The sequence below is a fragment of the Martes martes genome (assembly GCF_963455335.1).
Source record: "Martes martes genome assembly, chromosome: 2".
NCBI lineage: Eukaryota > Metazoa > Chordata > Mammalia > Carnivora > Mustelidae > Martes > Martes martes.
In genome coordinates this window covers 193,912,394-193,927,964 of record NC_137889.1, presented here as the reverse complement: position 1 = coordinate 193,927,964, position 15,571 = coordinate 193,912,394, and the positions used below count along the sequence as shown (strand labels likewise).

General features: G+C 34.7%; 1 protein-coding gene across 3 annotated transcripts in view; it reads right to left on the bottom strand.

The window, feature by feature from the left end:
• Window positions 1-15,571, bottom strand: part of YTHDC1 (YTH N6-methyladenosine RNA binding protein C1) — a 35,871-nt gene that overhangs the window by 19,321 nt on the left and 979 nt on the right. For all 3 annotated transcript variants that reach the window (XM_080796595.1, XM_080796596.1, XM_080796597.1), the window contains exons 2-5: window positions 6,197-6,298; window positions 5,514-5,842; window positions 4,962-5,394; window positions 165-254 (exon numbers count right to left, since the gene is read on the bottom strand). In XM_080796595.1, coding sequence (XP_080652721.1) covers window positions 165-254; window positions 4,962-5,394; window positions 5,514-5,842; window positions 6,197-6,298 — 954 coding nt within the window. The remainder of the gene's footprint in view (window positions 1-164; window positions 255-4,961; window positions 5,395-5,513; window positions 5,843-6,196; window positions 6,299-15,571) is intronic.

Genomic DNA, 15,571 nt, shown 5'->3' with positions numbered 1-15,571 from the left:
AGAAAAAGCTTAGTTTCCTCTAGAATTATTACACTGAACATGCCAAAAATCAATACTAATGAACATCAACAAGTTCACACTAAACTACAGCCTCCACACTTTCTATAGCAAGTTACATTAGAATCAGTCAGATATGATCACAAATACAAGTAAAATGAGGATACCTGCATATGACTCTGATGCAGAGCTTCCACTTCTATCAAAAACAATCGGAGAGATGCCTCTAGCTCTCTTCCTTTCCTTCTTTTTCTCATCTAAAAGGAATTCAAACAAGATTTTTTAAAACATTACAATATAGGTACAGGTACTCGAATAAGAATACATCATGTGCCTGGGTTTTGCACAATCACTAAGTACTAGTCATTGCTAATCTCTCTCCTGACCCCTCAGTTTCCTCAGAAGGTGTTCCATTTCAAAGACACTGTTCAAAACACAGAAACATGTTGCTTCTCCCACCAACTTCAATCAAATTAAAAACACATGGCCATAACTGAGAACTACTTATCCTATACATAAAGGTAGTGTTGAATAAAGTTTTCTAAGGGGAAAAAATCTGCAAAGTAAACACAACTTTTATCTCAGTCAAATATACTGTGTCTCTTTCTATGTACCAGGTACCACTGTTCTAAGTCCTCTCTCTAAAAAGTATACTATCATTCTTTATTACTATAATTCTTCATTACAATTCCAACTCTGATTCTTAGATGTCTGACAAACCCCAGAACGCAAAGCTTTTCAACTGTAAAAAAAAATAATACATTAGTGATTCCTTTTCTGGTTGCCACTGCTTGCTTTTGTCCCTTCAATTCCATTCTTCATGATCATTTCCCTCTTGGATTCCTGTTGTTCTTTGCAAATTCAATTTAAAATTAATTCCTAAAATATTACTGATAGCCTATGTATTTACAGCCTATGTATTTCTACCAAGAAGCTGAGAATCTTTAGTACACAGAAGAGGTTTGCATTACCTGTTTAAGAACAATTTCAAGCTTAATTTGGAACTTTATAAGCATATAAACAAACACCTAAAATGGAATTAGGCTCTCCTGTCTCTATTTATTGGCATTTTAATCATACCACTGTACGTTTTTACTTTTCAGCTACAAGAATAAATATGGAAAGAAAATGCACACATTTTTATAAAAATGGCAGAAAGCTGAAAAAAAGATCCTGCATACAATTTTCTATTATGACTATAAACAGTTACCTATTTGAAAAGATTTAGCTAAATTATCTCCCTAATCCTCATAACAAGCTCATGAAATACTTAAAGCCATTATTCTCATTTACAGAAAAGAGTGGTGGTTAGGCAACTTGGCCAGGATCCCACATTTCCTGGATGGCAGAACCTAGTTTCAAATGCAAGTCCTCTAGCTTGAAAGTATAAGCCCTGAGTTCTTTTCTTACTGAGCAAATAGAAAAGGCATTTTCCTACTATTCCTGAAGGGGGAATCCAGGTCTAACTAGTTTGAAGATGGAAAATTCCAAGGACATTCTTAAGTTCCTTTTCTTTTACTTTTCTTTTTTTTTCTTTCTTTTTTTTTAACATCTTCCCCTTTATTATGTACTGCTGTTTCTCCAAAAAGACCTAAGCAGCTTGTAAGTGACGCTGGTTTTCCTAACACAGGACTGAAAGAGAAGAGCAGGGAAGCACGTACTGGCACAACTACAAAGCCAAGCCCATTTAAAGCTAGCAGCCACGAGGACATCATGGTATCTCAAATAACCAAGTATGACATATTTCCAGAAAAGCATTTATTTCCAGGCTCACTTGCTTTGACTGATACTTGAACTTTCAAAAGCTTTTTGTTTTTTTGTTTTGTTTTGTTTTTAAGATTTTGTTTATTTATTTCAGAGAGCAAGAGAGATCACAGAGGGAGAAGAAGCAGACTCCCTACTGAACAGGGAGCTGGACACAGGGCTCAACCCCAGGATCCCGAGATCATGACCTGAGCTGAAGGCAGACACTTAACCAACAGAGCCACCCAGGCACCCCTGAACTTTGAAAAGTTTCAAGAATTCTCTCCCTCAGGGTCAACTATAAGACTTCAAGTGAACAGACTGAAGCCTTTTGGTATAAAATGACTAAAAAACCTCACCCAAATAGAGAAACAGGTTTTGTCAAATCCTAAATCTCTTTCTCATACTTGTATTTTGTTCACTGACTACATGTTCATATTTAGTGCCTAGCACTCAGCAGAAATACAACCCAGTGAGAATCAATGAGTATGACATTCACCAAGATTAAAAATACAACCTTGTTAAATTCTTTATTTAAAAATTCTAACATGTCTATCATTTTTTCTCTTGGAACACGTAGGAGTCTAAGCATTATGAGCTGATCACTAATAATACACCTTCTGTTGATAATTAAGAACAGTATTTTATAAAGTACCAAAGATCTCTCACTAACATGAGAAAAAAAGAAGCAAAGTTAAGATCCTGTCCAACTGTTTTTTTTTTTTAAGAGAAAACTTCCTTGACTTTTAAAATAAATACCATTAGAAATCTCCAAGGATTTTTTCACGCTTTTTTTTTAATAAGTAACTCTTACTACTCTTTATGATCTCCTCTCCTAACTACGATTCTCAGCTCAAAAGAACAATGAAAGCCATTTAACATAAACTTTTAATGACCACCAAAGTGTACCACTTTTATAAATAAGTTACTGAAAATTCTGAAGAAAAAAAAAAGAGGTATAATAAACTAGAAACCAGAAAATGCATTAACACAGAAAGTAAACTGTGATCCCTTCTGTTTAAAAACAGACATCTCCTGGGGTTACTAAATGGGTGACTCAGTTAGTTAAGCGTTCAACTCTTGATTTCAGCTCAGGTCATGATCTCAGGGTCATGAGATCTAGCCCTGAACTGTGCTCCACACTCAGCAGAGCCTCTGCTAGAGACTCTCCCTCTACCCCTTACCTACCCTCATGCGCCCGTGCTCTCTCTTAGACAAATCTTTAAAAAAAACAGGTATCTCCTAATTAGAGAGTTCCAAATCCACCCCCATTTTTCTTTCACACATTTTTATGAAAAACTACTCCATGATTAAAAATAGTAACTTCCTGCACAATAAACAGTCTCTAAATCATGTTCCACATAAGGGATCTTCAAGGATAATCCAATTTCCTTTAATAAGCAAAGTAAGAATTCCAGGTATCTCTTTGAAAATAATAAATTCTCCAATAAACAGTTTCGATGTATAGGTTCATGAAACTACTGGCTACCATTTAATCTGAAATGTCTTCTCCATTAAAATAGGAAGTATTATCAAGTACCTTGCTACAGTATCACCACCACCTAGAAGCTTGTTAAAAATGTAGATTATTTTAAGTCCTATCCATTTAAATAAATCTCTCTTCTTTGACTTAAATAAGACAAATAAGAAATATTGTTCCTAACACAGATACCAAAAAGAAGATTCCTAAAATAGAATTTCCCCTACCCCATGGATATTTAACACATTCATCACAGTAAGTAAACATTCATGCTATTGTAAATGCACTTTTTGTTCTCTATCCATTACTATAATTATAAAAGATACACAATCCCATCAGTTTGCAAAAAGTATGATGGGAAAGTATAATTAAAGATTCCACAAAGTTTGGGGCACCTGGGTAGCTCAGTCGATTAAATCTCTGCCTTAGGACTGGGTCATGATCCCAGGGTCCTGGGATTGAGCCCCCCCCCCATCAGGCTCCCTGCTCAAGGGGAGGTCTGCTTCTCTTTTACCCTCTCCTTCTGCTCCCACCCCGTTTGTGCTCTCTCTTGATTTCTAATAAATAAAATCTTTAAAAAAAAAAAAAGATTCCACAAAGTTTTTTTAATCAAACTCAACTACTCATCTACTCATTTTAGCTCTTTAAGCCCTTTTAAAATCCTCTAAACTCCCAAACTAGAACTGCAGTGAGCAAAAGGTTGAAAGCACTTGTTACCAATCTCTAAAAAACAGAAAGTAGGTGGCCATTTGTTCTATCACCTATACAATTTTAAGAGTATGATTTACTAACAATGTACTATAAAAATGATAAAATTTTATAATAATGAAGTTATAATGATCCTATATAACAGAACATTATTTATCTTACTATCCTAACATTTAGTTCATTTAGAATACACAGCAGATCTGGCTACATCCAGACAGAAGACAGCCACGACAACATGCATAACCATCATAAAATGGCAAGGGATCTTTTAAGTACCCGAACCTCTCCTTGTACACTATCAAATTCCCCTCAAAAGAGGATCTCCACCCTTAGCCTAATGACTGCAACTACCTAGCATTCCTATATTTACATCTCGTAGATCAGATAGGGATAAAATGGTAGGACATGTAGTATTGAAGGAATGACGACCCAAGAGAGCCCTTAACCAATCACCCCACAAGAAACTTAAACTCTTACTTTCCACCTCTTGTAGTTTTATACCCGGCCTTTGGGAGATCCTGCCCAAGTCAGTCAACCCTCAAGTACAGAATTGGAAAAACAGTGTATACTCCCAAAAGAAAAAGTTAAGATTTCTATTACCATATGTGATAGAAATCTATAGTCATTTATTTAACATGGCAAAACTATAGTACCTAGTAGACAGGTTCCATATCAATATACTTTAAGTACATCAGACATTAGTGTTTAAATAAGATGTTGGCTAGTATGGAAATCTAAGAATTTATAACATTAAAATCTGAAATACATTTCTACACAGAGAAATAATCAGACTTGTATTCATTTAGAATATAATCAATTCGAAGCTGGGAAACACATTTACTAAGACATATAAATCTCAAATGTATTTATATTACTCAAAAGTACAAAACACAAGACAATCTTATTAACACCCCACATCTCAAAATATTTTATAATTCAATTTAAACATGTTCAGAAATAAATCTGTCTTTAAAAAAAAAGTTTGTCTTTTTTTTACTTCAAAAGACAAACTTATAAATACAAAAAGTAGTACCTGATCCATCTGTGCCTGAACCAGATCTGACAGATCCATCTGTGAAAGAAACAGATTCAGAATCAGAGTCGCTAGCTTCACTTCGAGTATCATAATCATTTCCCTCTTCCTTCTGGTCTCTCTCATCCTGTTCATATTCTTCTTCTTCCTCCTCTTCTTCCTCCTCCTCCTCCTCCTCCTCCTCCTCTTCTTCCTCCTCCTCCTCTTCTCCATCTTCATCCACTTCTTCATCTTCCTCTGCATCTTCTTCTACCTCTTCATCTTCCTCCACATCTTCCACCCCCTCCTCCTCATTCTCAGTGTTGTTGCCTTGCTCATCAGAAGAACCACTGCTGCCAGTCTCATGGTCAGAGCCATACTCTTCAGAGTTCACTTCTTCCTTAGAGGACTGGCTGGATCTGCTTGCACGTCTATCCACTTCAAGCCCAATTCTCTGATGTTTAAAGAAAAAGGGAATCAGCAGTCATATAACAGAAAAGGTCAGAGTGAATAAACAGTTCTAAAGCCTCAAAAAGAACTGCTTTGTTTTACATCTGCAATAACATTTACTACCTCAGAATCATCTGGCGTAGGGGATTTGGTCCTCCTTTCAGGATCTCTTTTCCGGAGACAAGTTTTTTCAGGTTGACTCTTATAAGGTTCTCTAGAAGCACTGCTTGACAAACGAATCTTTCGATCAGCTTCTAGACGCTTGCTTCTTTCAGATCTTTGATATTCCTCATTTTTATACTCTGCAACTGACTTTCCTTTAGTACTAACTATTCTTTTGTTATTGCTCGCAGATGAGCTCAGTGGCTTAGAAATCAACTGCCTTGAATGAACAGAAGGCTTTTGTCGCTTGATGTCAGCAGATTCCATTCGGTCGCTTTTTCTTTTTGATCCTTAAAAACACAATTTAAAGAAAGCATATAAATGTATTCTAGGCACTCTATTTGTTTCACCCAAGATTAACAGATAATACATACCAAAGACTCATTTCTTTAAAATGTCTTCTGAAATGTTAATCATAAAAAAAAAGCTTGCAAATATTGGAATAAATTCCGGTATGAGATATCTCACACATTGAAAAAAAAATAGATCACTTGTATTCATAAAGAACTGGGTATCACAGTTTGTTATGACTGTACTATTGGTGTTAACAGATTCAAGGAATAAGAACAAATACAAAGTCACTTTCTTAATACATCAAATCTATTGAAACTTATTTTAACAAAAATTCTTTAAAAATTACATACCCTTTTTCTCGTTTTTATCTTGTTCACTCTCTGGATTATACAGTTCATCATCCTGTTCTGGTACTTCAGTCAAAATATCATCTAGAACATTAAGTTCTCCATCTGAAAGCAAGAAAATTAAAAATAGGGAAAAATCATTACCATTAAGCATTTATCTTTGACTACTACATTGGGTCTACATACATGATAACATAACCCTCAAAGACATTTTATTTCAGGATCTAGACACAAGACTAATTCTATAAAACCATACAAAGTAAAGGACACGATATAGATCTCTTGTCTACAAAGCCAGGAGTGGTATATACCCACCCCATAGGGTATAAAAGCATATACTGGAGTACAAAAAGAAAATGTTAAGAATTTCTTTAACTGTATCTCATTTTTTAATTTCTAATTTTTCTACCTGCTTTAAAATGTGCACAAAAAATTAGGACAGAAATACAAGTGTGTAACATCAACATACACTTACCAAGGACTGTGTATACCTCAAGATACTTAGTATCAAGAAAAAAAAAATATTTTACAATGGAGAAACATGACAGATTCCAACTTAACCACACCCAAATCAATATCAAAGACCACCTGGCATGATGCGCAACAATTGTGATATTCGGATGCAAAAATGCAAACTCTGAACCTTTATGTGAGAAACATCAAATAAACCGAAATGAAGAGTCATGAACTACAAACAGTAAGAAATTACTCCAGATTAAAGGAGAATAAAAAGACATGGTAACTGAATAAGGCACATAACTGGGAAGCTAGTAATAAGGTCTGCAGATTACAGTAAATGTCACTGTTAATTTCCTGAATTTTGATAGCACCATCAGTAAGTAAAAGTCCTAATTCTTAAAGAAATACATATTTAAGTATTTAGGGACAAAGAAGTATCATGTCTGCAACTGACAAATGGTTCAGGGAAAAAAGTGTGTCTGCATAGGCATATGTCCACAGAGAAAATTAGGGAAGACTGAATCCAAGAAAATGTGATGAAAAGTTAACATTTGTGGAATATGGTTGAAAGGTAAAAAAATCTTTTGTACTACTCTTACAGCTATTCTGTCCAAAAACATCAAAGTAACATTAAAAGTAAAAAAAAAAAAAAAAAAAAAAAAAAAAGTACTTCCGTCCTACAGAGAAATCATTTCGGGATGCTGGTATAAACTATGAAACATGTTAACTTGTTCAGACAAAAGAACTGTTGACTATAATCGACATACTGAATGATGGTAAAAACCAGCAACTCCGTTTTCTCACTGTATCCTTACTCCCGCCATATCCAACAGGACAAAATAAATCCTAGAAATACATGCCTATTTACTACTTTAAATTGATTTTTATTATATGGGTGCCTGGGTGGCTCAGTCCATTAAATGTCTGCCTGTGGCTCAGATCATGATCCCAGGATCCTAGGATAGAGCCCCATATCGGGCTCCCTGCTCAGCAGGGAGTCTGCTTCTTCCTTCTCCCTCTCCCTCTGCCCCTGTTCATGCTCATGCTCTCCTGCTCACTCTCTCTCAAATAAAAATCTTTTTAAAAAATTAAATAATTTTTTAAATGTACACTAAAGCTAATGATAAATGCTTTCAACATTATTAAGTATTCTGGTGTCAAAAATATCTTTCCAAATTTAAAGTATGGTGAAGGGAAATGTAAAGTCATGAACACTGATGAGATAGGATAATTTTATTTATGCCTCCAGCCAAAAAGCAAAGCCCATTCAAAATTATAACAAGGGCTATTAATCTGACCTGAGGTCTATAAACAGGATAAATGAGACTAAAATATCTTCAAAGGTGGACAGAAATCAGTGACTGAAGAGAATTAAAATACTTAATGCAGGTATAAGAAAGATTACATGGGATATGGAAAAAGTAACATCTCAGTATTTGGAATCAGACACAATTGCTATTTAAGAACACACCTTCTTCAGTGTTTGGAATTAAAGACCACTGCTGCTTAAGAACATCCATGGGCACCTACGTGGCTCAGTTCTCTGAGAGTCCCACCTGGTTTCAGCTCAGGTCATGGTCTCATAGGTCATGGGATTGAGCCCTGTGTTGGACTCCAAGCTAAGCATGTGTTCTTTATAGAGATTCTCTCCCTCTGCTCCTCCCCAACAATGCATGCATGCTATCTGTCTCAAATACATAAATAAATCTTAAAAGAAAAAAAAAAAAAGAACATTCCATACGCTGGAATGGCATATCAATTGATTTCTTTGGGTAGTTAACAGTATACCTTACTGGTTTTCTAAAATGAATATATATACTATATGGACTGTTTTTATTTTTACTTATAGTTCTCTAGTCAGTAAAAAAGTAGATCCAACAGATCTTCACAGAATCAACTACATTGCTGAGCAAAAAAAACAAAAAAAAAAACCAAAAAAAAAAGCAAAAAAACCCTATCCCAATGAAATAGGCAATTAAGTAAACACAGTGCTACACAAATCTTTTCATAAAATCACTAGCTACATATTAGAAATATCAACCCAAAAGCCTGAACATTTACATGAAATTATACACTTTATATGTGCTAAATCTAACACAGAGTGAAACATTTGTGCAGGTTGATTTAAATCAATTTAAATTTCAGGAATGTTTAAATCATGGTTTCCCTATTTTAAATAAAGGGTATTGTTTAAAAGAGCCTTAACAAATAATTGTATTAGTCCAATGTAGAGACTGGTTGCAGTTTTTTAAAAGCAGCTATAAAGTTTTAAGACAATAAATATTAACCAATGCTTACTTTTTTTTTAACATTTTACCACTTTCACATATATCATATATATACTACATGAAACACCTAAAGTATGTTTTATCATCCATTACTTTACAGATTTTTTTAAAAAAAAGGAGCTCAGAAGTACAAGCTGACCAAATTCATGTGTCTAGAAACAGATGGGTACAAGCCTACAAGTTCAGGTTTTCTAAATCTAGAACTAAATTAGATGGGGAACATTTGAAAAACCTTTAAACAAAGTATAAGAGAAACAACAAAAATAGAAATTATAAAAAAGTCATGTGCACTAAATTTAAAATTAATGCACCAGAAAGCTCTGTATGACTGACATTATAGCTTTATGACATTATATACTTTAAGAACAAACACTATATCCTCACTTATGTTTTACACATTTTTATCCATATATTTCATTAGACCAATAACCTACCTGTTTTTATCACAATACTGGCAAACAAAAACCTGCAGAACAAATTCAGCCTATGACTTAATTTGACCAGCAAGGTAAGAATGGCTTCTGTATCTTAAAGATTGTGTTCAAAGCAGGGGGTAATGGGGTGGAGAGGGGGGCATAGTGCAAAGAACATATGACAAACCCTTATGTGGTCCACAAAGCCTAAAATATTATTTACTATCTGACCCTTTACAAAGTTTGCCAACCCCTAATATATATGACATTTTAAACTACTTTTCTCCATTACTGAAACCTCTCATATCTTTACTGTAATAAAATATACAGAAGATCTGGATTTGGAAGAAAATCCAGGTCTTCATTTAAGACCTAAGTTATCTTCAGGAAGGTCCCAGTCTGAGCTCCAGTTTCTTCACTTCTGATAAGAGGCATTTAGAATAAAAGTATCAGTGTTCGGGGAAAGGAACAGGAGCACAGTTATTTGAATCTCCTGATGAGTTTTTAACCTAGAAGCCTTTCCCTATCACTATCAAATTCTAATAAATCCTGCCTGCCACGAACCTTGTGTTAATGACGAGCATAGATGATACATAAAATCTGGTTAACACAAAAATCCGCTTTTTAAAATAAATAAATAAATAGATATATCCATGTTCTAATACCTACTGCTATATAATACGCCATCCCAAAACACAGTGGCTAAAACAATACAGTAATTTATTATTATTGCCATGGTTCTGGTGCTCAACGAAGCTCTCCTGTGGCTGCAGTCAGATGACGGGCAGGGCTAGAATCACCTGAAAGCTTGTACATTCACCCGTCTGGCTGGCACCTACATGGGGAAGACTCAATACAGCTAAGGCTTCTAGAGCATTTCTTTCTGTGGTCACTCTCTCATGGCAGCTTCAGGGGAGGCAGATTTTTTACATGGTGGTTTAGGGCTCTAAATAAGTACACCCCAAAAGAGAAAAAAACAAGCAAAAGCTCAGTTCAGTATTTTATTCAGAGGCAATCACAAGTCTACTCAGGTTCCAAGAGAGGAGACAAAAACTCTACCTAATGGATGGAGAAGTGTCAAATACTTAGTAGGTGTTTTCAAAGCTATCATCATCTACTTAGTTCTGTTTAAACTTAAGGATTTTAATTACAAATGTAAGGTGTATTTTTAAAAACTGAAATACAGTTTTAAAATGTGAGAGTTTACAGTAATGGATTATAAAGTTAACTTAAGCTGCTTTCTCTGACCAATTCTTCGACTGGATAGAAAAAGTACACTTTATACATATTTCAATTCATTTTTTCAACCCAGAATGAATTATAAAGAAAGCAAATATTATTTTAATATTCTGAGAAGCTACTGCTGCTGAAGACTAATCATCACTGGCACATTCCTTTTGGAAAAAACGTAATTTAAGAGATAAAATAATACCCACTAGTTTTCTAGTGTGGCCTTCTTTAAAGTACCTTAATAAATTTAATTTTCATGTTATTTTTTCAAATAAACTTTATTTTTAATAAATTTAAATCACTCTTCATCCTAAGTATATACACCGTATATTCTATTTATTATTATGTATATTTTAGATATTCAATTCTTTCATAATAGCTTGACAGCAGCACCCCGACCTAAGAATATTAACAATAAAAAACAAAGGTTAGCAAATGCCAGATTAAGAAGAATTCTATGAACATAAAATTCATGTACTACAAAAATAACTCTGCTGTAATATTTCTATGAGATAAAGCACTTCACGTAGTTTTTGGATTAAGTCTATATAAAGAATACAGTATTGGGGCACCTGGGTGGCTCAGTTGGTCGCTTAGATGTCTGCCTTAGGCTCAGGTCATGATTCCGGGGTCCTGGGATCAAGTCCTACATCAGGCCCCCTGCTCAGCATGGAGTCGGCTTCTCCCTCTCCCTCCAGCTCATGCTCTTAAGTAAATAAAATATTTTTTAAAAATACAGTATTTTTTGAAAATTATTTTAGAAAATTAAAAAACTAAGGATGCAACACCAAAATGAGTTTTGTCACAATGAGTTAGCTCAAATGAAACACAAAATTAGTCATTAAACAGTATTTCTACTTACAGCTAAAATAAAAATTCATCCAAAAGTTATACCCTAACAATCTAGATGATGGGAATCTAGCTCTTGGACATAGTTGTGGAAACTCCAAGCATCCAATACAAAAATGCACACCTTGCATTTTTTAAAAGGACTATTTGGTCATTAAGGAACCAGATTCTCATCTGAAAGCAATCAGCAGGAGCAGTACTGATACAGAGACGATAATATATGCCATGGTTTTGCAAGAGACAATCTGGATTTATGCCTGGGAAACGTGTATTTACAACTACTGCCTACACACAGACCATGCCATCTCTTATACTTTTTTTTTTTTTAAAGATTTTATATATTTATTTGACAGAGAGACAGATCACAAGTAGGCAGAGAGGCAGGCAGAGAGAAAGGAGGGGAAGCAGGTTCCCTGCTGAGCAGAGAGCCGAATGCGGGACTGGATCCCAGGACCCTGGGATCATGACCTGAGCTGAAGGCAGAGGCTTTAACCCACTAAGCCACCCAGGCGCCCCTACTTTTTTTTTTTTTAACATAATACCTACCATTAACTATTGAACAAGGACTTTAATCTGCCTGACCCTAGTATGCATGTAAGCCTATAACTCCTGAATAACAATGTTAAATAACTGCAAAGAAGTTTAGTATACATGATACTTTGTGAAAGAGTAGAAATGGTAAAGAGGACAATCCTACACAACTCTAGTGGATTAACTACCTTAACAAAACCCGAGCACTATATTGTCCGATCTTCCAAAGTTTCAAAAGGATTCCCAAATTCAGATTTTTATTTGGAATTGACTTGACTTATTAAACACTGCCTCAAAAACAAAACAAAAATGCAGGTTGTTGCTACAGCTTGACTCTTCTGTGTAAACGCAATCTGTGAATGTTTTGTGCTCACAATACTGATATAAAAAGGCCTTCACTATCATCACTAATGCAAGCTAGCACAATCTTATTTGTCATCTCATATTAATAGCAAACTGAGTTTTGAAACAAAGGTAAAGATCCAGGGATACAGGAGGCAAAACAAGAAAATAAAAAGAATCACTGTCTTCAGAGCTTATTCAAAACCTGTCAAGATGTTAAGAATAACAAGGCTTTTTTTTTTTTTTTTAATTGTTCTATTGGGGGGGTTTTGTTTGTTTTAGATAATCCTGGGAAACTGGAAATCTAACTAGCTTTTAAAGTACTTGAACCATCAGGTTAGGTATATAAAAGAATGCCAGAATGAAGCCCACAGAATTGAAGTGACTTCACTAAAATCTTGTAACTATGAATCCAAATTTAATGCTCTTTGCACTATACCAGAATTACTCTTTAACCTTGAAATTCCTGGCCCAGGAAGGCCACAAATCTTAACTTCCAGGATAGCAGTGTAGAAAATTAACCTTTATCTGAGACACAGTTCATTGTTTAGAACCTGAAAGCTTCTGGGTCAGGAGATACCAAGTAGTATTTATTTGAGGGTTCAGCTTAACAAACTAAGACCTTGAATAGCCAAACAAAGAAAACCTGGCAGTTAAATATACTACCATTCTGTTTTACAAACACCAAAGTACATTATATCTTTGATTTTAATTCATTTAATGTAGTTTTAATGGACTTTGACAAGAAGCAACAATTCCTGGAACCTCCCCTTCTGTTATACTTTAGGTTAGACCAGTCTCAGCTACTGTTTTGTCATTCCGAACTGCCATCCCTCTAAATTGAAGTGTAGAGACTTGCATTTCCCATCCCACACAATTTGCTGTTCTCCAATAAGCATACAATTTGAAGTCTAAGGACAGCATTTTAAATTTTTGATCCTATTTCTATTATGGGTAAAACAAATATAACGGAATATCAAATATATACTCTATGCTTTCTAAAGCCCTAATTAAAGTGGACCTAGGAAGTCAACTTTTCTAAGGCTCTACTATAGTGAGGGCTATACTATGTACATACAATATGTGTATGTATATATAACTGTGTGTACATATTTATATGTACTTGCCTATATGACTGTGTGTGTACATATACAATTTAAACTGAGAACACTCTTAGCTTTGGATAGCAACAACAAATGTCTCAGTTAGTTACCAATGAAGTCCAACCTTGAAGTCATTTTTTCAAGGCACTGAGTCATGATTAACTGTCACAAAGAACCTGGTGAACAAGAGAGACATACACTCCTGGCCCTGATGGAGCTTTCAGTCTGATAATGTAGAAAACATATTACTTATGAAAGTGGTAACTCATTACCCTCATTTTGGATATATTAAATTTTCACACTCTTTCAGAAAGAACTTCGTAAGTGCATAAGAAATAAAATGAATACAAGGCGTTTAAAGTAGAAACGATACGGATACCTCATATAGAAAAACTAACAGTTAACACCACCAACATTGCAGTCTCTTTTAAATTCACTTTTTGGACATATAATCACCACTAGAATCAGAGAGCTGGCAATTTACATAGGCTTCAGTGTCTAAGTACAGGTATTATAGATGCATTATAGAAGTTAATGTTTATTATACAATTAATGTGCAAAGCCCAATAATCCAAGGACTCTATTACCTAGTCTTTTAACTGTTCTGTGACCAACAGCAGATTTCTGCAATTTAAATTCATTTCTTAACAAGATTCTACATCATTCATGAAATCATTTAAGGCCTGTGACAAATCTAATATTGTTACAGGGCTTAACTTTATAATTTCATAATGTTTCGTATAATATAACTAATAAGTACTTCACTTCCCACTTTTCCTTGTTGAAATAGGAGAAGGAAGAGGGAATTAGGTATTCTAATCCTGGTTATTATTCTAGCTGAGTGACCATGATCAACAAAGTGAGACACCCTGGACCTCAGTTTCCTTTGTACAAAATGAATTATTCTAGCAATCTTCTCATTACACCATCAGCAATTCCAGTAGGTTTCTATTTGCTAGCCTTCCCAGTAAACCAGAGACAATCTTTGATCTAAACTATAAAAATAAGCACTTATATCAGAGGTTTTAAAATAGATATAAGTTCAACTACGGAAATGAAGTTAATTTTTAAAAACTACACAAATGTGAGATATTTCAGAAGCTGCCGACTTATCCTAAGTATTGATAATAGGTGGCATTGTAAGCCCCTAAGAATAGTTATAAAGTTTATGTATTTGGACTGCATTTTCATCACTACATCCATTTCTAACACAATTTTTTAAAATAACCTATTTTTCTTCCACAATGTATGTTAATGTGCCTATTACTGACTTAACAACTATGTTCATTTTAACAATGAACTCCTGGGAAGTACTTAACTTTTACTCTTTTTGTATTTGGTTTACCTCACCCACCACAACCACCACCCATACACACAGCTCATAGATTACACTCTGATACAATTAAGTGTTGACAGAATTTTTATTGATTAAAATCATCTATTTTAATAACTGACTACTACTAATTAAAAAGTTTATTTTTGTCACTAATATCATGCAACCTGAAGTTTACAACCCTTTTGTACTTCTCAAAATTGGGGGGGGGGGGTTAAGATTTAAGGAAGGTAAATGAAATACTACAACCTAATCATTGAATTAATTGCTTAAACATATTCCCATACACACCACTTTCCAAGCTTGTCCCTATCCTAAAGCATGAAAATGCTTCTTTCTCTTAAGTAGAAAAAGATACAGGCCTAATGCAACTTGACCCTAGAATCCATTTAACAAATCCCCACGCCCAAGTTAATTAACCACACAGAAGAGTAGACTTGTGAGATACAGAGCAGCAGCTGTGCCATATTTTTATCAACTATAACCTTTCCAAAACTATCAGGGTAATCCTTAAAGTTAGAAAAGACCCTAAGGCAACATGAAATCTAGCCTACTCTCCAGACCGATAATGATCCAGGATATTCATTAATATCTGTAGGGCCGGGGAGGTCGGTATTTCAAAAGACATGACATTCCATTCTGCGAACATCAGTTCTTCCTGTATTTCACTGTAATGTTATTCCTCCAGCTCTCCATAAATTACATCCGTTGGTCCCCGGTTGTACTCTCTGGGTGCTAGCACAATGTGTTTCTATCAGAACAGTGGCCAGGATTATTTGTGCCAACCCTAAAACATGTAAGTATCTTTTCAAACATCATGTTTTCCAAAG